Genomic DNA, 20,253 nt, shown 5'->3' on the forward strand with positions numbered 1-20,253 from the left:
GGGAAATCCTATATATATTAAGTTATATATAAATATAGAAAGAAATATACACGTATTTACTTATAAATCACCCAGCAAGTTGCCTAACAGATGAGCAGGTACCCAAGAGATGGTGGAGTCCTAATATTCAGAGGAGAAGAAAGGTGAAGCTTCAGAATCCAGCTTCTGGCTTTTGTTGGCTGGGGATGGAAGGCGCCGCCGCCCCCAGGCAGCCCTCTGTGATGAGCAGTGTTAACCGTGGCAGTCTGCATTGTTTTCAGAGACTCCATAAGGAGCTGCCCCTCAGCTTGGAGGACCTGGAGGATGTGTTTGATACCCTGGATGCTGATGGCAATGGCTTCCTGACCCCAGAGGAGTTCACCACTGGATTTAGTAAGTTCTGATGGGTGCTGGGGCCCCAGGGTACGGGTCAGCCTAAAGCCATATAAGGGTTTCCCAGGTGGTGCTAGTGGCATAGAAACCGCCTGCCAATGCAGGAGGTGTAAGAGACGCAAGTTGGATCCCTGAGTCAGGAAGATCCTCTGGAGGAGGAAATGGCAACCCACTCCAGTATTCTTGCCTGGAGAACCCCATGGACAGAGGAGCCTGGCAGGGGACAGTCCGGGGGGTCGCAGAGACTTGGACACTGAGCATCTGAGCAGAGCCCTATAAGAAGCAGCTCTGCTCCATCATCTCTGAGGCAGCGTGTTGTACACCCTTCCCTGCCTCTCAAAGTTTCCAGATTGTGGGTCATTTGTTCTTTTTTCATGTGCCCTCCATCCCTGCTCACACCACTGCCCGCTTGGTGCCCACCCCCTGGAGAACGGCAAGGAGCGAGCAGAGAAGCTCTGGGGGGAGGCTCGGCATAAGAGGGGAGCTGAGGTGGGGTTTCCAGTCTGTCTGGGACCACAGAGTGGGAGGCTTACATGGCTCATTGCAACCTGGCTGGCTGAGTCTTCCAGGTTGAGGGGCACCAGCTTTCACAGGAATTTGTAAAGGGTTTGAATAGACCAGTTGTTCTCAAAGTGACCAGGAGGGAAGGAACTAAGATCCATGAATGAGATTAAAAAAAACAAAACAGATACACCATCATATCTGATACTGATCAGATATTGATTAGAACAAATACAGGTCAGATAAATCACTATACATCTGCCTCCTTCCAGGAACCTTGTATTTGCTTAGACATCTCTGATGCCTTTCCTGACCTTCAGAAATTGATAACTGACTTGTAATGTGAAGCACAGTGATGCTGGCAGCCAGGAGAGCTAGGTGGTAACATGAAGCATAGGGAGTCGGGCTGCTGGAGTGTGTTGGGGGGAAGGTCTTAGAGAAGGAATCCATGGAGAGATGATCTGAAGCCAGCCTTTAAAGTTTTGAGAACTACAAAATGCCATAGTACCTGCACTCTGCCTTTCCCAGGTTCTAACATCTCCGGCAGAATCTCATCCAAGTAGGAAAGACACAGAATCCAGAGCATGTCATCCAAAGGTCTTTGCTATGAAGGTCTGATCTCCCTTTTCTGTCTCTCGGCTGAACCTCAAGTGATTCCTGGCCGCTGAGAAAGTGAAGGTCTTCCTTGGTGAGCATTGCCTAATTCAGACCCTTGTGCCCATGCGTCCCCCAGGTCACTTCTTCTTCAGCCAGAATAACCCAAGTCAGGAAGATGCAGGTGCACAGCCGGCCCAGCTCCAGGAGGAGAAGGTGTATCAGAGTAGAGGGGACAAGGACCTGGGCGACATGGATGAAGATGAAGAAGCACAGTTCCAGACCCTCATGGACAGACTTGGAGCCCAAAAGGTTTTGGAAGAGTAAGTGGTGACAACGACCTGGGGACGGGGCTCAGCCCAGGGACAGCCTCTCCATCTGGCCCTTTCCACCTTAATGCTCATGAAGCCTTCAGCCAGGTCCCGGGTGTCTGCTTCCAGCTAGACCGGTGACTCAGTGCAGCCTGTCCTTGGCCATGACCTGGCTGGGTGCTAGGATTTAGGGCTCTGACCCTGCTTTTTGCATTATTTCCACGGGTAACACCCTGGTCCCCTGATCTCTCACTCTCTGCTGTTTATAATCAGCACTGTCCTTGGCTCAGTCTCCTTCACTTTAGGGGTGCTCACCCACCGGAGGGCAGTGCCAGGCCTTGAGGGTTTTCAGTGAGTCGCACCTGAGGCTTCCTGTCACCGCCTGCTCAGCTGCATCTCCACCTCCGCCGGGTCCCTGGGTCTGCAGTGCATCCCTTGTGCTTCTGCCAAAGGCACCTTATGTGGATGGGACTGCATGTCGGATCCCTGAGCCGAACCAAACCTGTTCTGGAAGCTAAGGTGGGAGGTGGACCCGTTTTTACCAGCTCATCACTTGGGCGATCAGTAACTCAGCTGAAAATTTTAGATGGTTGCCACTTCAAACCAAACATAATACTCCCATTTTTTCCTTTTTGGTACAAAGTATTTTGTAAGAAAGAGACACATAAATGTAAGCCCAGGCATTTTCAGTGAAATGTTATCAAGGGATGTCGTAACAGGTGGAAACTAGACAGAAGCCTGAGAAACGTGGAATGACTTCTGCCCCCATTCCCATCATCACCTTTTGCCTCTTCGTGTTGGGGTCTCTGGGTCCTGGGTTGGGAGTGAGTTTCATGAGGGGCGGGAATGTCCTGATGATTGGAGCTGCTGTGTCTGGAGCTTGGAAAGAGGAAGACTATGGAGGAGAAGGATGAAGAGGAAGAAGAGAGTGGTCTTCACACAACGTGTGGGCCAAGACAGCATGTGTAAGTCAAAGCATCTTCTAGCTTGTGGCAGAGTTGAGACAGGCAGGCCAGAGGGGACACCAGACCCCACCTCTCCAAGGACAAGAGGCCAGAGCCCAGTGACCATGCCCATGACCCTGTGAAGCCTTGTCCTGGAGGAGGGGGCAGGAGAGGGCCGTGTGGGGGCCAAGGGACTGTCATGAAAGCCAGGGGCGTCTCTGTCCACTCATCACTTCCAGGCCAGCCACCTTACAGAGGCTGCCCAGAGGACCTCTGTCAAGGGCCCCAGGCAGGGCTGAGCCCACATGATGGCTCCTGCAGAAGACAAGGTTCCAGGGAAGAGTTGAACAGTGGACAAAACCAACACACAGAGTAGGGGGCCTGGGGACTTCCCTGGTGGCCCAATGGATAGGAACCCACCTGCCAATGCAGGAGACGTGGGTTCGACCCTGGTCTGGGAACATCCCACATGCCTTGGAGTAACTAAGCCTGTGCTCTAGAACCGGTGAGCCACAGCTACTGAGCCTGCATGCTGCGACTACCGACTCCTCTGTGCTGTAAGGGCCCGAGAGCTGCAGCTACTGAAGCCAGCATGCCCCAGAGCCCCAACACCACAACCACTGAGCCTGTGTGCCCTAGAGCCTGCGCTCCACAACAGGGGAAGCCTCCGCAGTGAGAAGACCACGCATCACAACCAAGAGTAACCCCTGCTTCCCAAACCAGAGAAACTCTGTGAGTGGCAATGAAGACCCAGCACAGCTGAAAATAAATAAATAAAATTATATATATATATATATATATATATATATATATATATATATAAATTAAGATGGTGCCCAGGCATTGCAGTTTTCATTCAAGTTAAACACCGTAACATGAGGGGGACCATCCAGACCGCAGGACCCCAGACAAGGAAGCAGAAAAGGCTGGGAAATTTTCAGAGGTATTTAAAGATCTCACCAATTAAGGTGACATCTTGTTGGTTCGTGTGTTGTTCCGGAAGCAGGGAGATGGATGGACTGACCACCCAGAACCCCTTCTCACCCCCTACCCCTACATCCTTCCAAGAGAGTGACCCTGGCCTGGTCCAGATGTGGCAGGCAGAACTCCTGGACTCCCAACTTTTCTCAGTGCTCTGGTTGGCTGCGTGATTGGGCAGCTGATCAGCCTTGGCTTATCTTTCATCCAGGGTTCAGAGATTTGTTTCTTTTCCAGAAATTTGGTGCTTCCCAGGTGACACAGTGGTAAAGAATCTGCCTGACAATTCAGAAGAAGCAAGAGACATGAGTTCGATGTCTGGGTTGGGAGGATGATCCTCTGGAGAAGGAAATGGCAACCCATTCCAGTATTCTTGCCTGAAAAATCCCATGGACAGAGGAGCCTGGGAGGCTACAGTTCATAAGGGCGCAAAGAGTTGGACATGACTGAGTAACTGCCCAATACGCAAAAAAAAAAAAAAAAAAAAAAGATGTAACCACAGTAGGCAGTTCAAAGAGCTTTGAAGAGCATCACGAGGTCTGCTAATTTCAGAGGAGGCTCGAGCCCAAATGGCTCACTGCCAGGTTCCAATAGGAACCCGAGGGATGCAAACAGAAAAGTCTTGGCCAGTGAGGTGCACCTTGAGTTTATCATGCATTTACTTCATGAGGGGCAACCTGCCACAGTGATGGAAGGTCACTGTGGTATCACTCTGAGACCCTCATCGCGGAACCCTCTGTGCCATCTCCATTGTATCTACAGTACAATAGAGCAGACGACCACATGTTCTGTGGGTGGGTTGGGGGGAATGGAACTCATTCTGGAAAACAGGGAGGCTCCTTACCTCCCCTTCTCTCATTTCTAAAATCTCTCATGTCATCCAATTCAGTGCTGCATTTTCAACAAGTAATAGATACTTGTTGGGTGGATGGGTGGATGGATGGATGGGAGGATGGGAGGGTGGGTGTTTGGATGGATGAATGGATGGGTAGATGGGTGTTTGGATGGATGAATGGATGGGTAGATGGGTGGATGGATGAATGGATGGGTGGATGGATGGATGGATGGATGAATGGATGGGTGGATGATTGGTCTAGATGAGTTGGCAGATGTTTGGATAGAATGGAGCAAGGACAGGAAAGAGAGAGGGAGAGACAGTCAGATAGATGATCAGATAACTGACCAGAGCCAGCCTCACTTCTTGGTGAGCCTCCTCTCTGCTTGGTGCAGAGAGTAATATCCATGCCCCAGGCACATTGCTAACATGGCACCATCAAGTATTACTTTTGAGTACAATTTCTCAGATACCATGCTTGTTATACAAGCACAAGGGATTTTATTCTTTATCCTGAGGGCCCCTGGTAGTAGCTACCTTCGGATCATAGTGGCTTTGGAATTTAATGGACTGCAAATCAGATTGCTCTCTGGCTGTCTGTTTGATCACTGGCTGTAGACTGTTGAATCTCTCCAGAGGGAGAGCGGGGGCTGTGGCGTGCCGCCTCCCACCCCTCCCCTCCCCGATCACCGTGACCCTGCATGTCTCTGTTAAGTGCACGCACAAGAGCCCAGGGTGCTGGCCGGGGCGGGGGTGGCGTGGTTCTGGGCTCATCACTCTGCGTCTGTCTCTCTGCCTGCTCCGTCCCCCTCCCTCTCCACCGTCTCCCCGTGTGCACACTCGCGTCTCTCGGCCTTGCTTCTTCCCTTCCCCTCGCCTCTCAGTCATGCCGCTGCCTCCGGGCCCCAGTGGGGCGCACTGTCTTCCCTCCATTCCCTGCAGTGACAGTTGCTTTCTGCCACCCAGCAGCTGGCACGTCTTCCCCTCTCAGCCGTGAGGACCGTCCTTCCTGAGGCGACAGGCCTTCTCCTTCAGCTCCACGACGCCTGTCCTCACAAGCACTGGGCTCCTGTCCTCCCCGCTTCCTCGGGTGTGGCCAGTAGGAGGCCAGCACGGGACCAGACAGGCCCGAGCTTGCCTCCTGGCTCCATCGCTTCGCAGCTGAGTGACCTGAGTTGTCTCATTCACCCCTCTCCGTCCGTCTCCTCGCCCATAAGCGGGGGTGTTAGCGGCACCTGCCTCACAGGTGACTGCAGGACGAAATGAACAAACGTTCATAAAGCAGTGGGCATGCAGCCAGCACTCAATAAATGCCAGCCCCTGACGTCACTGTCCCGACCACAGTGATGATGCTCTGGCTGCCCCTGTCGCCCCCGGGGCCTCGGGGTGTCCCGGGAAGCCTCGTGTCCACACTCCTGCCTCAATGCTCCTTTTTCTCTTGCAGTGAAGCTGATGTCAAGCAGCTCTGGCTGCAGCTCAAGAAGGACGAGCCTCACTTACTGTCCAACTTTGAGGATTTCCTGACCAGAATCTTCTCGCAGCTCCTAGAAGCCCATGAGGAGAAGAATGAGCTGGAGTGCGCCCTGAAAAAGTGGGTACCTGTGTCAGCCCGCCCTCTGCACAGACACGTGCAAACCAGGAACACCCCTTCTGTCTTATATCCGGCACTGCCGCCTGTCGGTCATCCACCCGAGCTGGGCCTGGGCTCAAGCTGACACCGTGTGTATGTTTCTAAGCCCTGGCTCACATGCACTAGGCCCTCAGCCATGCTCGGCACTGTGCTATCTTGTCTATTCATTCGGATATTTATCATCATCCACATTTTACAGATAGGGAAATTGAGGCAGTGGAAGGGTAAGTAACGCGTCCCCAGAATTCACAGCACGTAAGAGGCAGTGTGTATTCCGTTAAGCCAGATAGGCTGGTACCCAAGACCCGTTAGAAACCACCCTACCCGCCTCTGGGCAGTAAGGCCCCAGCATTTTGGGACCTCAGGCTGGGACGAGTCCCAGCCTCACTGAATAAAAGTAGGTCCCAGCACCTCCTCTGTGGATGTTAGAAGCAGAACCAGGAAATCAGGAGCTCTGGGTCTGAGCCGTGTGGCTCTCCAGCCAGCTAGCTCTGTGACCTTGCTCTGCTCTCTTGGCCTCTCTGAGCTTTGGTTTTTCTCACCTGTAAAATGAGGGGTTGGATTATTTTCTCCCCCTCATCACTCCGTCTCTGACCCCAGCCTTGATCACCCCCAAGGAGCCACAGGAAAGTCAGATGACACCCCCAGAAGGGCCAACGGTTCCCTTGTTCCCTAGGGAGGCGGGGGTCCTGAGTGGCCGCAGTGACCCAGCTCAGGGCTTAGAATCTTCCCTGCAGGGGGCCCCTCTGTGGCCTGCACCCCCGCAGGGAGAGACTTACTTCAGAGCCTTTCAGTCCTCACATCCATCTGTAAGTGGCCTCCATTCATGCTTTTGTCCCAGTTTAATGATGGTTATAAAGTTCGTGAGCTGAAAGTCAAGGTCACTGTCGGCTGTGTGGGAGAAATTAGTTCAGCCAGGAGTTCTAGCCCTCTGTGTCCACATCCTGGCCAGCTACCCCTGCCCTGGGTCAGCTGATGGAGTCCACCCTCGGCTGGGGAGGGGGTCACTGAACTGTCTGGCAGTCGATTTCCCAGAGGCCTGTAGCAAGCAGAGCACTGAAACGGGACAAGAGCACCCCGAGCTCCCGCCCAGGCACTGCCACCGACCAGCTGTGTGACCTCAGGCAACGTGCTTTACCTCTCTGTGCTCCGGTTTCCTTACTGGCAGCATTAGAACAGGATTGGTGCTGTTTAAACTTTCTGATGGAGACTCATCAGAAGAAATGCACTTGACTTTGGCGCTCGCACACACTTGCATGTCTGAGTAACTGAAACCAGTTTCATGAAACATGCTCATTCCCCTTACATGTGACAGGCTCTGAGGTTTTTTATTTTATAGCACATGCGTACTCAGTCACGTCTGACTCTTTGTGACCCCATGGACTGTAGCCCACCAGGCTCCTCTGTCCATGGCATTTCCCAAGCAAGAATACAGGAATGGGTTGCCATTTCCTCCTCCAGGGGATCTTCCTGACCTAGGGATTGAACTGTGTCTCTTGTGTCTCCTGCGTTGGCACACAAGTTCTTTACCTAGGAAGCCCAGCAATAAGAAATATAAGAAATACACAGTAGGTCCCATTGGAGTTTCTGTGTTCTCTTCTTTTCCCTTAAAGAAAGAAAAAGCATTCATCACATCCTGCTTCCCAGTTCTACCTGAACCAGGTGATCCCTGGAGGTCCTTGTAGCTCAAGTCAAACAAGAAACTGAAACCCCAGAAGGATCAGTTCAGTTGCTCAATTGTGTCCAACTCTACGACCCCATGGACTGCAGCATGCCAGGCTTCTCTGTCCTTCACCAACTCCCAGAGCTTGCTCAAACTCATGTCCATCAAGTCAGTGATGCCATCCAACCATCTCATCTTCTGTTGTCCCCTTCTCCTCCTGCCTTCAATCTTTCTCAGCATCAGGGTCTTTTCCAATGAGTCAGCTCTTCACATAAGGTGGCCAAAATATTGGAGTTTCAGCTTCAGCATCAGTCCTTCCAATGAACACTCAGGATTGATTTCCTTTAGGCTTGACTGGTTTGATCTCCTTGCAGTCCAAGGGACTCTCAAGAGTCTTCTCCAACACCATAGTTCAAAAGCATCAATTCTTTGGTGCTCAGCTTTCTTTATAGTCCAACTCTCACATCCATACATAACTATTGGAAAGACTATAGCTCTGACTAGACAAACCTTTGTTGGCAAAGTAATGTCTCTGCTTTTTAATATGCTGTCTAGGTTGGTCATAACTTTTCTTCCAAGGATACAGAAGGATACTGGAAAAGGAAATTGCAACCCACTCCAGTATTCTTGCCTAGAGAATCCTGTGGACAGAGGAGCCTAGTGGGCTGCTGTCCATAGGGTCACACAGAGTTGGACACGACTGGGGCGACTTAGCAACAGCAGCAACAGAAGGATACAGAATAGTTAAATGGGAGGCTTTACAAATAGCTCGGGTGAGGCCAAGTGATGCTGGGACATCTAGGAGGCGAGTTTGGGAGTTTGGGCTTGTTTGAGGGAGGGACACATTCTGGTTAGTGAGAAAAGGAAGTCTGGAGAAATTTTTTTTTAAATATTTATTTGGCTGTCCTGAATCTTAGTTATAGCCCATGGGATCTTTAGTTATGCCATGTGGGATCTAGTTCCCTGACCAGGGATCAAACCCGGGCTCCCTCCATTGGGAGCACAGAGTCTTAGCCATCAGACCCCAGGAAAGTCCCCTGGGGGAATGGTTTGATTTGGGCTGGAGTCGGGGGAACCCTGACAACTGTCAGAGCATCTCCCAGGCTCCCCCATGAGCCGACTGTTCAGTCCAGGTTCTAACTCATCACTCTATCTGGGACATGAGCATCACCCAGAGAGGGTGACAAGGCTTGACTGCTGTGGGCCACTTGGGGCTGGGCACCAGGGCACAGTTCTCGTGTGACTAGCAGCTGGCATGTAAGAGATGTGGGTTCGATCCCTGGGTCGGGAAGATCCCCTGAAGGAGGAAATGGCAACCCACTCCAGTGTTCTTACCTGGAGAATCCTATGGACACAGGAGCCTGGTGGGCTACAGTCCATGGGGTTGCAAAAGAGTCAGACACAACTAAAGCAATTTAGCATGCGTGCACAACGGGCACTTACTCTGTGCCAGGCTGAACTGGGCAAAAGGAACACAGAGTCCCCATCTCTGAGGAGTTTACAATCACGCCCAGGAGGCAGAGCCGTAAAAATTCTGCTGCAGAGCCGACCAGAAAATCCCTGGGCTGTTGAAACACTCGACAGCATTGCCATTGGCAGCAGCAGTAGCCTCGGCTTTCTCCTCCTTTTCTGAACCGCACATCTCGGTTCTCTCTCCCATGGGGCCCAGAGAAATGTGACTAACCTGGGGGCACTCCTGGCCCCAGCTCCCAGGCTGGCTGTGCCCCTCATGGTTAGTCTTGCTGCAGTGAGTGAGGAAGGGCCCCCAGCATCCTCCAGGGTCACCTCCAGGCTCTGGGAGGGAGGAGGATGCAGCGGGTGGGATGCTTGGGGGTGACATCTTGATGTCTGGAGACTCAAGCGTTAAGACAGTGTCAGAAACAGCACGGGGCCTTTCCTCCCTGCTGGCAGTTTCATTTTCTGACTCTGCACCTCAGGAGCAGGGGAAGGAAGCAAGTCTGGGAGCCTTCGACCTCCCCCGACCCTTGTCTCTTGGAAAAGCAGTTGAGAAGCCCTCAGATTTGGGCTAGAATCTGGGTTCAGTGTTTGACGCTGCTGCATGTCCATGGGCAAGCAGCCACGACCCAGTGGGATGAGGCAGGGGCAGGTCGAATGCAGGGACCTTGGGCTAATGCCCAGCTCCTCTGCTGTACCTCCAGAGGTGGGTGCATGCCCTCCAGCACCTCCACTTCCCTCCGAAGAAAAGGGAGGTCAGGTCGCAACCAAGCCACTCTTCTCTGTATGCACCGTGCAGAGACTTGGAGAAACTTATACTTTACCTTAGGAGACATATGAGTAGTTTGACATGAGAAAGGACTTCTGGCCATCAGAGTGATGAACTCTTCCACTGTATAAAGCATCCTGCCATTTATGATGATTCAGAAAAAAAAGAAAAGCTTGGGCTCTCCAGATGTAGAACGGGGCTGCCTGGAGGCAGCATCACCAGCAGGAATTCTGGAACCACACCCCAGGAGGACCCCGTCAGCTTGGTCTGCAGTGGGGGCTCCAAATCTACATGTATAAAATCTCCTGACTTTGGACCAGAGCTGGAATCTGCTGGAGGAGTTGCTGGGTTGAGTTCCTTACCAGGATCTAACCCTGAGGATGGGGGAGAAGATGGATTAGGCTGTATCTGGGGAGCGCTTTGAAGAGAAGTGCTTTCAAGATCAAAGGCAGCCTCAGCTCCATCCTCTGCAGCTCAGAGCCTGGAAACACCCCCAGGCCGCCCGCTCTGCATCCTCGGTGGACCACCCTTGGCCTTGGCGAGCTTAGCCCACACCCTCATTGGCATTGGTTCCTCATCTGCACAGTTTCCTGGCCCAGATGATTCAGGCCTTGAGCAGTTTCTCAGGAGCGTGGAGGTTGGTGGAGGTGGGCTACACTTGCAACTCCCACCCTCCCAGCCACTGTCCTGTTGCTGTCCATGCAGACTCACTTCCTTTAGCCCCGAGACGGTGTCCAGACCAGGAAGGAAGGTGTCTCATAACCTGACAGGCAGCCCAACTGGGATACCTGGTACCTGACACAAGCCTGAGAACTGGTGTTCCGTGATGGGGGTGGGGGGTGGTCACTGTTTCTTTGACCTTGCCACCAGGTAGGACAGGGGTCCCCAACCTCCGGGATCTAATGCCTGCTGATCTGAGGTGAGCTCATGGAATAATAATAGAAATAAAGGGCACAGTAACTATAATGCAACTTGAATCATCCTGAAAGCAACCCGCCCCATCACCCTGGGCAGGGGGGAATTATCTTCCATGAAAATGGTCCCTGGTGCCAAAAAGGTCGAAGACCACTGATGGCAATTAAAGCATTGTATGTATGGCCAGTAGTCCTTGTGATGAATCTTAGCTGTGTGGTTCTGGCAAGTTAGCTTGTTTCAGAATGACCAGGGGCTCTGGGTTAAAAGGTAGATCCTTAGGTTCCTACCCCAGAGGGTCTAAATCAGTATGTCTTGGGGGTGGGGGATCCAGGAATGTGGGTTCTGAAGCAGGTAGACCCCAGACCTCACTGAGAAATGCTGTCTAGCTTCTAGAAGGTATGTGTGTTAGTCACTCAGGGGCTTCCTTGGTGGCTTAGATGGTAAGGAATTCACCTGCAATGCAGGAGACTCAGGTTCGATCCCAGGGTCGGGAAGATTCTCTGGGGAAGGGAATGGCAACCCACTCTAGTGTTCTTGACTGGAGAATTCCATGGACAGAGGAGGCAAACTGGTGGGCTACAGTCCATGGAGTCCCAAAGAGTCGGACACGACTGAACAAACTTCTGGAAGATATCAGGCTGCAACAGGCACACCCTGGCTCTTCCAGTCTGTAATTCCTCTCCTGTTCTCTGAGTAGAGGGAAGTTCTTGGGGTGGGCCCTCGACCATGAGGCCACAGCTTAGTTACGCCCGTGTTTTTTTAATTGGTGTACTATTATCGGAGGCAGAAGCACATTGTTAACTTTGCCCTGAAAGCAGAAGTAACAGTGAGGGTGATTGTGCTCTGTGGTCACTGGGGGCATGATTTGTAAACCTGACTAATGAAGAATGGTTTGCTTTATAGGCTGGGATAAAGCTGCAAAGTTGGTTTATACAAGGCAGCAGAATCTAATTAGGGAGAAACCATCCATCTTGAAAATCCAATTGGCGATTTTACAGCCTTCGCAGAATTTTCGACAAACTCGTATGTTTGCCTTTCATTCAGTGATACTCTAATCCTGTGTGTGTGTGAGAGAGAGACCGACGACAGAGAGACTGGGAGAGACTGCTTTCAGGGGAACAAGAGAACCCTAGTGAATTTTTCTAGTGAGAGCCTCCCTTTGCCTCTGGAGACTGCAGTTGCGAGGAAAAGGCAGCAGGGAGCGGTGGCGAGTCTGAGTCCCAACCACGAAGCTGGCGGAGGCAGAATGCGCTTCCATTTTCTCTGGCAAAGAGCAGACTCTCTGAGAGGTTTCTGGCCCGGGGTCTCCATTCTGTGAACAGAGCATGAGGGGCAGGGGTCGGGGAGACAGGGGAAGGGGGCAGCCTCCAGACATTCAGCCCCATTCCTCACCCCCTTGATCTCTCACTCCACAATTGACAGACGCCAGATGAGGTTTGGATGCTGACAATCCAGAACACAGAGGTGTGGAGTTGTCATCTTTCTTTTTTAACACTTTTATTGATGTATCATTGATTTACAATGTTATATTAGTTTCTGCTATTCAGCAAAGTGAATCAGCCATACATACATATCTGCCATGCTGTGCTTAGTAGCATCTGACTCTTTGTGACCCCGTGGACTGTAGCCCACCAGGCTCCTCTGTCCGTGGGGATTCTCCAGGCAGGAATGCTGGAGTAGCTTGCCAAGACCTCCTCCAGGGGATCTTCCCAACCCAAGGATCAAACCCAAGTCTCCCACATTGCAGGTGGATTCTTTACCATCTGAGCCACCAGAGAGACCCATGTATCTGCGTGTGTGTGTGTGCGTGTGCACGCGTGTGTGTGCACGTGCACACACACGCGTGCTAAGTCGCTTCAGTCAGTCCAACTCTTTGAGATCCCTTGGACTGTAGCCCACCAGGCTCCTCTGTCCAAGGGATTCTCCTGGCAAGAACACTGGAATGGGTAGCCACTCCCTTCTTCAGGGGATCTTCCTGACCCAGGGATTGAACCCAGGTATCCTGCATTGCAGGAGGATTCCTTACAGCTGAGCCACTGGGGAAGCCAGTGGAGACCGCAGTTGCGAGGAAAAGGCAGCAGGGCACCTTTATATATATATATATATATGATATATCATATATCTTTTTAAAATTCTTTTCTCATGTAGGTCATTACAGAGTACTGAATAGAGTTCCCTGTGCTATACAGTAGGTCCTTATTACTTGTCTGTTTTGTATATAGCAGTGCGTATATGTCAATCCCAATCTCCCAACTTATCCCCCCACCCCCACTTTCCTCCCCGGTAACCGTAAGTTTGTTTTCTGCATCTGTGCCTCTATTTCTGTGTTGTAAATAAGTTTACTTGTGCCCTTTCTTTAGAGCCCACATATGTGATATCATACGATATTTGTCTTAGAAGTGGATTCTGCAAGGACAGGCTGGAGGGCACGGGCTGGGAGTTGAAGCCTGGGTTCTTTCGCCGCTCTGGCCCCAGGAACCGGGTGACCACAGACTGGCCCCCTCCCTGCCTCGACCCACATTTCCCTTCCTGTGGACACACAGGGTGCTTGTCTGTGATGGGAGGGGTCTTCCTCTCTCTGCACCTGCCTCTCACCAGGCTCTGCAAACCAGAGTCCTGTGTATCAGACCACTGCCCATCCACAAGCACACACATGGAATCAGAACGACCCCTCTCCAAGGCCTGTGGCCATTTCTTAAGCTGTCCTTTGAGTTCAAGTTTCTGAAATGTATCTAAAATGCAGACAAATGCTGCTTGTCCTGTCCGAGGTCAAAACTACACCTCCATTTAGGGAAGGAAGACACTGCATTGTTTCTTGGAGTAATTTCAGCACATCCTGCCTAAAACCTAGACACTGGACCTGGTGATTTTCTGAGACCCTTTGTTTCTAAGGAAAGGAAAAGGAGAGAGCAAACTGGGAAAAAAAATATTTTGACCAATTAATATTCGACAGCAGGAAGGCCTCACCAGTGTGCTGTTAGCTGGGGCCGCAGTGGTGCTGAGGATTAAAATACTCTGCTTGCGCCTGGTACCTTGACTCTCTGTGTGCACTTGGTGAAGGTTAATTAATTTCCACGGTGCCTGTCAGAGGCTGGCAGGGAAAGGTCTTGCTCCCTGAGAATTCTCTCTGAACCTAAAGCTTGTACTGATGGGGAGCATCACTATCTCCAGCCCTCCTTGCTTCCCACAAACATTCCATCCTTAGATCTCCAATACGCCTGATACTGTGCGCATGCACACACCACACACACACACACACACACACACCACACACACACACACACGTCGTCCTTGTGAGAGGGGGCATCCACCGCAGTCAGATGCCCAGGGTGGCACTGTTTCCTTGAGGCTGGTTGGACCTTTCACCCCGGCTTTTGGTAGGTCATTTGCTCTAAAAGAGCTGGTTAGAAACTCAGCATTCTCTCTCACTGGAGCTGTTCTAAACCAGTTTGGGGACATACTTGGTGGCGATATTATGGCAAGGACTCTGACACTGGAAACGTGGTTGGATCAGACAAGACCTCTTTCAACCCCCAAATTTTTCGATTCTCCTGGAATCTGGCATTTCCCTGCTACCCCATGTGGTCCACCCATGGACTTCTGAGTCTGGTATCCAAAGTCTTATATTTATTTCTTACAGATTTTCAGCGTTAACACTTTGAGCACAGGCCCTGTGGATGACATCAGTGTCTTAGTGGAGACTGCATAAACCCAAAGGAAAGAGTCATTCAGGACTTTGAAAGGTTCAAATAAAGACATGTGGTGTTCTCTGAGGTCCGGGAAGAGGGTCAGGAAATCGGAACAGATGGAGAAATCCTCGTGGAGAAGACTTCAGAGTCTGTGTTTGTGCATCAGGCAATCTGAGTGGTTCCAGAAACTGTGGCAGCAAAGGGGTGTGTAATAAGCAAACACAATCGGTTGCCTCTTTCCTCTGATGGCAGAATGTGGTGAGCTTGGCTGGGGCACCACATGCCATATGCCCACGTCTTTTGAGAGTGCCTCTCGCCACTGTTTCTCCCAGAGAAGTAATTTCTCTGCAGCCCCTGCTCACACACAGCCTGCGTCTCTAATGGATCACTCCGACAGGAGGTTTTATTGACTAAGCTTTCTGTTCTTCACCTTTCTGATTGCTTCTGACCCTTTCCAAACCCAGCAGCCCTTTTATCCTTAAAACGAAGACCCTCCACCCCTTGGGGAGCACTGGCCCTTGCCCTCTGCAGCCCATGATAATAATTAGGAAAATAAATAATCCCTTATATCTGTCTAGGACTTTGCAGTTCCAAACACTTTACCTGCCCATTCATTGTAACCATGCTGGAAGGAACGGGGAGCAGCTGTTATCCTGGGATCAAAGGATGTCGAAGCATTTACCCAAGGTCACACAGAGGAAATAAGCCGGTTCTGGGATCATAACCCTGGCCGTCTGCACCCCCTGAGCTGGGTTAGTGATGCCTGTGGTATACACAGCACCTTAATATTCTCATTCTCGAGCTCGTGTGTCCAGCCCTGGGTCACGGCTCAACCTCTGAAGTCCTTCATGCCTCAACAGCCTCCAAAGAGACCAGGTTTGTTCAAAAGCATTTCCAAAGTATGAGCTCCATGTGGGAGCCCATATGGGCCAGGACCACTGATGCCCACCTGCAACCCAGGGCTTCTTTGCGGTGGGTCCCTCCTCTGTGATGAGGGCAGGGGTAGGTGCCATTCAGAGGCTGCATCTCTCTTCCCTCCATTTGTTTTGCTGTTGTCCTCGAGGTTCAGACGCTAAGTTGTGTGCAGCAATTCAAGATCCCATGGACTTCCCTGTCCTACACCATCTCCTGAACTTTGCTCAAACTCATGTCTATCGAGTCGATGATGCCATCCAACCGTCTCATCCTCTGTCATCCCCTTCTCCTCCTGCCTTCAATCTTTCCCAGCATCAGGATCTTTTCCAATGAATCAGCTCTTCACCAAAGTATTGGAGTTTCAGCTTCAGCATCAGTCCTTCCAATGAATATTCTGGACTGATTTCCTTTAGGATTGACTGGTTTGATCTCCTTGCTGTCCAGGGGACTCTCAAGAGTCTTCTGCAGCACCACCGTTCAAAAACATCAATTCTTCAGTGCTCAGCCTTCTTTATAGTCCAATTCTCACATCTGTGTTTGTAAAATTACTTACTTCACGACTAACAAACTAACATGTGAGCATGAAAAGCATAAAGTTTATTAATTTAATCCAATAAAACTTCAAGTTAATATAACACATTTAATGATAATGTAGAATTAATGCCCTGCATGGTTATTAGGCTTACATGGTACATAGCTTATATGAATGATTATAATGAGTATGACATTAGCAGCGCCAAATCCATTTCGAAGTTTTTCTCATCTCACTTTATCAGTTCTCTGGTGCTTGTATAGTTGGAATCACTGTCTGTAATTTTCCTAAATACCATTTGCCACGTCGCATTTGAATTTCTTCCATCACAGGAAGGCAATTCCAGGGACCAGGGGAAGCCTATCTTTCTCTCTGAACTTTCCTATCCACTGTATCCATTTCTGTCCCCAAGGGGTCCCTGTGTAACCACAGGTGTCTCAGTTCCTTGTTTCTCGCCAAGATTTTCTTGTAATTGTTGTGGGGTAGCCAAGAACCAAAGCAGCAATCCAAACATTTGTCATTTACTGAGAAGAGAGTTCTCCCTCTTTGCCAAAAAGACGCTTGTTACTCCCAGAATGGGAGGTCCAGCAGTGAGCAGAGAGCCTCAGCTCAGAGGCATCTTGGGGAGCCGTGCCCTTCTCTCTGGGCACAACCCTGGACCAATGGGGTACTCACTCCAAGTCAGGTTTATGGTCCTGGAGGTACAACCAGGAACGTGAACTCAGACCAGTGAGTAACCTTGAGTGTGTATTCTGGGGCGGCTGTGTGGTTCCTGTAGAACTGAAAGGATGCCAATCAAAATTGTGGCCTGTGCATGGGGTGCCAGGTTCCCCCAGCAGATAGCGAGTGAGGAAAGACCAGCCTATGGGCTGTGGTGCGGGAGACCTGAGTTCGACCCCTGGGTCAGGAAGATCCCCTGGAGAAAGGAATGGCAACCCGCTCCAGTATTCTTGCCTGGAGAGCTCCATGCATGGAGGAGCCTGGTGGGCTACAGCCCATAGGGTTGCAAAGAGTTGGACACGACTGAGATTCTAACACTTTGAGTTTCACCCTCCCCATGGCCCCGTGCTGAGATGGTCTGAGTCCTTGGACAGGAGTGGCCCCTCCCTCTGGAGGGGGTGTTGTGATGGAGGTGGTAGTCATCACCATGGAACCTTTTGAGAGCCTGTGAAAAACGAGGGTCACCCAAAGTTCAGCACACCAGGAGAGTACAGCTCAGACAGTGCTGATGGAGCCAGGTGGAGAGAAAGCAGCCAACGTGGGAAAGAGATAAACCTAGAAACCAAGCAGAGAAAAAGCCCACACCTTTATGCTGTGGAAAAGCATAGGGATCGGCGGGTAACGCTATGATGAGTGTCACGAGGCTGGGTGGTTGGTGCTGGCATAAAGCAGAGCACAAGAAGATGGAGCCGGGATGCTCCCCTCCCCACCAGCAAGTGTGTGGATCATCTGGGGGGATGGCCGAGAGACAGGAGGACGAGAGGGTCCTGCCTGTCCTCTGTGGTCTGCTGATCCTGAGGAGCTGACCCTGCAGTCTTGGCTGGCCGACCTACGTGGTCACCCCCACCACCCAGAGCTCCACTGGGGAATAGAGGCTTCTCATCAGACTCTCCTTGTCACCTGTGCAGGAAAATCGCTGCCTATGATGAAGAAATCCAGCACCTCTACGAGGAGATGGAACAGCAGATCAAAACCGAGAAGGAGCAGTTTCTCCTGAAGGTGAGAGTCCATTCAAGTCCGGGCCTTGGCTGTGCTGGCCAGGCTGAAATAGTGAAATAGCACCTGCTCTGACCACCTTCTGCCTCCTGGGCCTAAGGTCGCAGTACCCCCATGGTATTATTGATTTCCTATTTTTTGGCTTTGTTTTTTTTTTTTTTCAAGGTCATTGTCACCTTCAAATTTGGCATGTAATTTACTGGTTCATTTTGATCGATTGTGGTCTGTCTGGTCCTATTAAGATGTTAACCCCAGAGAGCAGGGGTCGTCCTCTTTTATGGACTGATGTACCCTTGGAACCCCCACTGTGCCTGGAGCAGAGTAGGCAGGCAATCAACAAGTATCTGTTGGATCAATGAGTAAACGGGGATTACAGAGGGATGGAGGGGTTTACCGCTGAAAGCATCCTGAAGGCTGGGCTTGATTTTGGTCATTCCTGGAGGGAGCTAGTGTTGTACATGCTCCCTGTCTACCTGGACTGGGGGGGCGGTCACTGAAGCCCTGGGATGGCGTGTTGTTGCTGCTGCTCAGTGGCTAAGTCGTGTCCAACTCTTTGCAACACCATGGACTGCAGCACACCAGGCTTCTCTGTCCTTCACTGTCTCCCAGAGTTTGCTCAAACTCATGTCCACTGAGTGGATGATGCCATCCAACCATCGCATCCTCTGTTGTCCCCTTCTCCTCCTGCCCTCAATCTCTCCCAGCATCAGGGTTTTTTTTTCCCAGTGAGTCGGCTTTCACATCAGGTGGCCAAAGTATTGGAGCTTCAGCTTCAGCATCAGTCCTTCCAGTGAATATTCAGGATTGATTTCCTCTAGGATTGACTGGTTTGATGTTCCCCAGACTCTCAAGAGTCTTCTTTAGCACCACAATTCGAAAGCATCAGTTCTCCAGCGCTCAGCATTCTTTATGGTCCAGCTCTCACATCTGTACAAGACTACTGGAAGTCCAAAGGCTGAGTGGATCCTGCTGTTGAGCAGGTTCAAGGTGGTGAAAGCAGGTGCCTTTGGGCCTCACGTGTCCCTCTCCCTGGTCTGGCAGGACACGGAGAGGTTCCGGGCCCGAAGTCAGGAGCTGGAGCGGAAGCTGCTCTCAAAGGAGCAGGAGCTGGAACAGCTGGTCCAGAAGCAGAAGCGGGTAAACTTTCCTCTGCATCCTCAGAGGACCCAACTCTCTACTCTGTCCTCCCCTCTTTTCTTACCCACTTTCCCTGCCCTTTGCTTAAGGACTTAATTTTTTCTAATCTGAGAAGAACCATTTAATGATACAAAAGAGAGCATTTGAAATCACAGGTGATCCCAAGATAAAACCTTTATACTCTCCCATGCCTGGTGTTTAACTCAGAAAAATTGCCGACGGTCGAGGTATCTGCAGACATGGGGGTATAGTTATGCCTGGGAGCTACCAGAAAGCTGACACGGTAGTTTGTTTCCTGCATCCTGTGCGAGAGAGGAGGGAGATGCTGAGACATGGGGCCACAGTCACTGATTTGGGGGGAGGGGGCTGCAGACTGTGATGTCTTCCTGCCGGGATGGCTGGGGATGCCTCCAGTTGGAAGAGGCTCCTCAAAGGTCCATTTGTCTGTTCCGTCTCTTCCCATGCACCCAGAAAATGCGCATCAGCCCCTTTGCGACTGCTCCCATCACCCCGCAGGATCGATGCAGACACCAGACGCTCCCTTGATGCACCTGAGTCCCCAGAGGCAGGCTAGGCAGTATCTCTGTGTCCATCCACCCTGTCTGGGAGAGCCTGGCACAGGACCCCGAGAGATGGACTCTCTAGGCAAGTGAAAAATGAGTGACTTTGGAGCTCGCACACACTTGCATGTGTGAGTAACTGAAACCAGAGTTTCATGAAACATGCTCACTGTCCTTACACGTGACGAGCTCTGAGGTTTTCTGTTCTATAGCACGTGCGTACTCAGTCTTGTCTGACTCTTTGTGACCCCATGGACTGTAGCCCACCAGGCTCCTCTGTCCATGGCGTTCTTCAGACAAAATTACTGGAGTGGATTGCCATTCCCTTCTCCAGGGGATCTTCCTGACCCGGGGATGGAACCCAGATCCCCTGCATTGCAGACAGATTCTTTACCATCTGAGCAACCAGGGAAGCCTAGGCAAGCCTCCTCTTCAAAGCAAGGGGCTCATAGGTAGAGAGAGAGCCATTTGCCACTTGGCCTCCTGTTTTGTTTTGTTTGGTGCTGGAAGGAATCCAGCCCTGGACAGACCCAGACGCATTGCTTCCATTTGAAAAGAGAGGGATATTTTTAGCAGCACATTAAAATACGCTTGAAGACAACCCATGCTAAGGCTGGAAGACAGTTCCACTCCTGCGAATCCCCAACTCGTAGATTTTGGTTTTTCTCCTGCAGCGAGATGCTCTCAATGCCTGGAACTGCCAGCTGCCTCCCCATCCCCACCACACAGTCATACCT

The 20,253-nt window shown here is 51.1% G+C and overlaps 1 protein-coding gene across 5 annotated transcripts in view; it reads left to right on the forward strand.

Annotated features, from left to right (window-relative positions):
- Positions 1–20,253, forward strand: part of CRACR2A (calcium release activated channel regulator 2A) — a 160,159-nt gene that overhangs the window by 90,450 nt on the left and 49,456 nt on the right. For all 5 annotated transcript variants that reach the window (XM_061418205.1, XM_061418206.1, XM_061418207.1 and 2 more), the window contains 5 exons: positions 261–372; positions 1,607–1,790; positions 5,980–6,126; positions 17,732–17,822; positions 18,861–18,956. In XM_061418205.1, coding sequence (XP_061274189.1) covers positions 261–372; positions 1,607–1,790; positions 5,980–6,126; positions 17,732–17,822; positions 18,861–18,956 — 630 coding nt within the window. The remainder of the gene's footprint in view (positions 1–260; positions 373–1,606; positions 1,791–5,979; positions 6,127–17,731; positions 17,823–18,860; positions 18,957–20,253) is intronic.

Source organism: Bos javanicus, chromosome 5 (genome assembly GCF_032452875.1).
Source record: "Bos javanicus breed banteng chromosome 5, ARS-OSU_banteng_1.0, whole genome shotgun sequence".
Taxonomy (NCBI): Eukaryota; Metazoa; Chordata; class Mammalia; order Artiodactyla; family Bovidae; genus Bos; species Bos javanicus.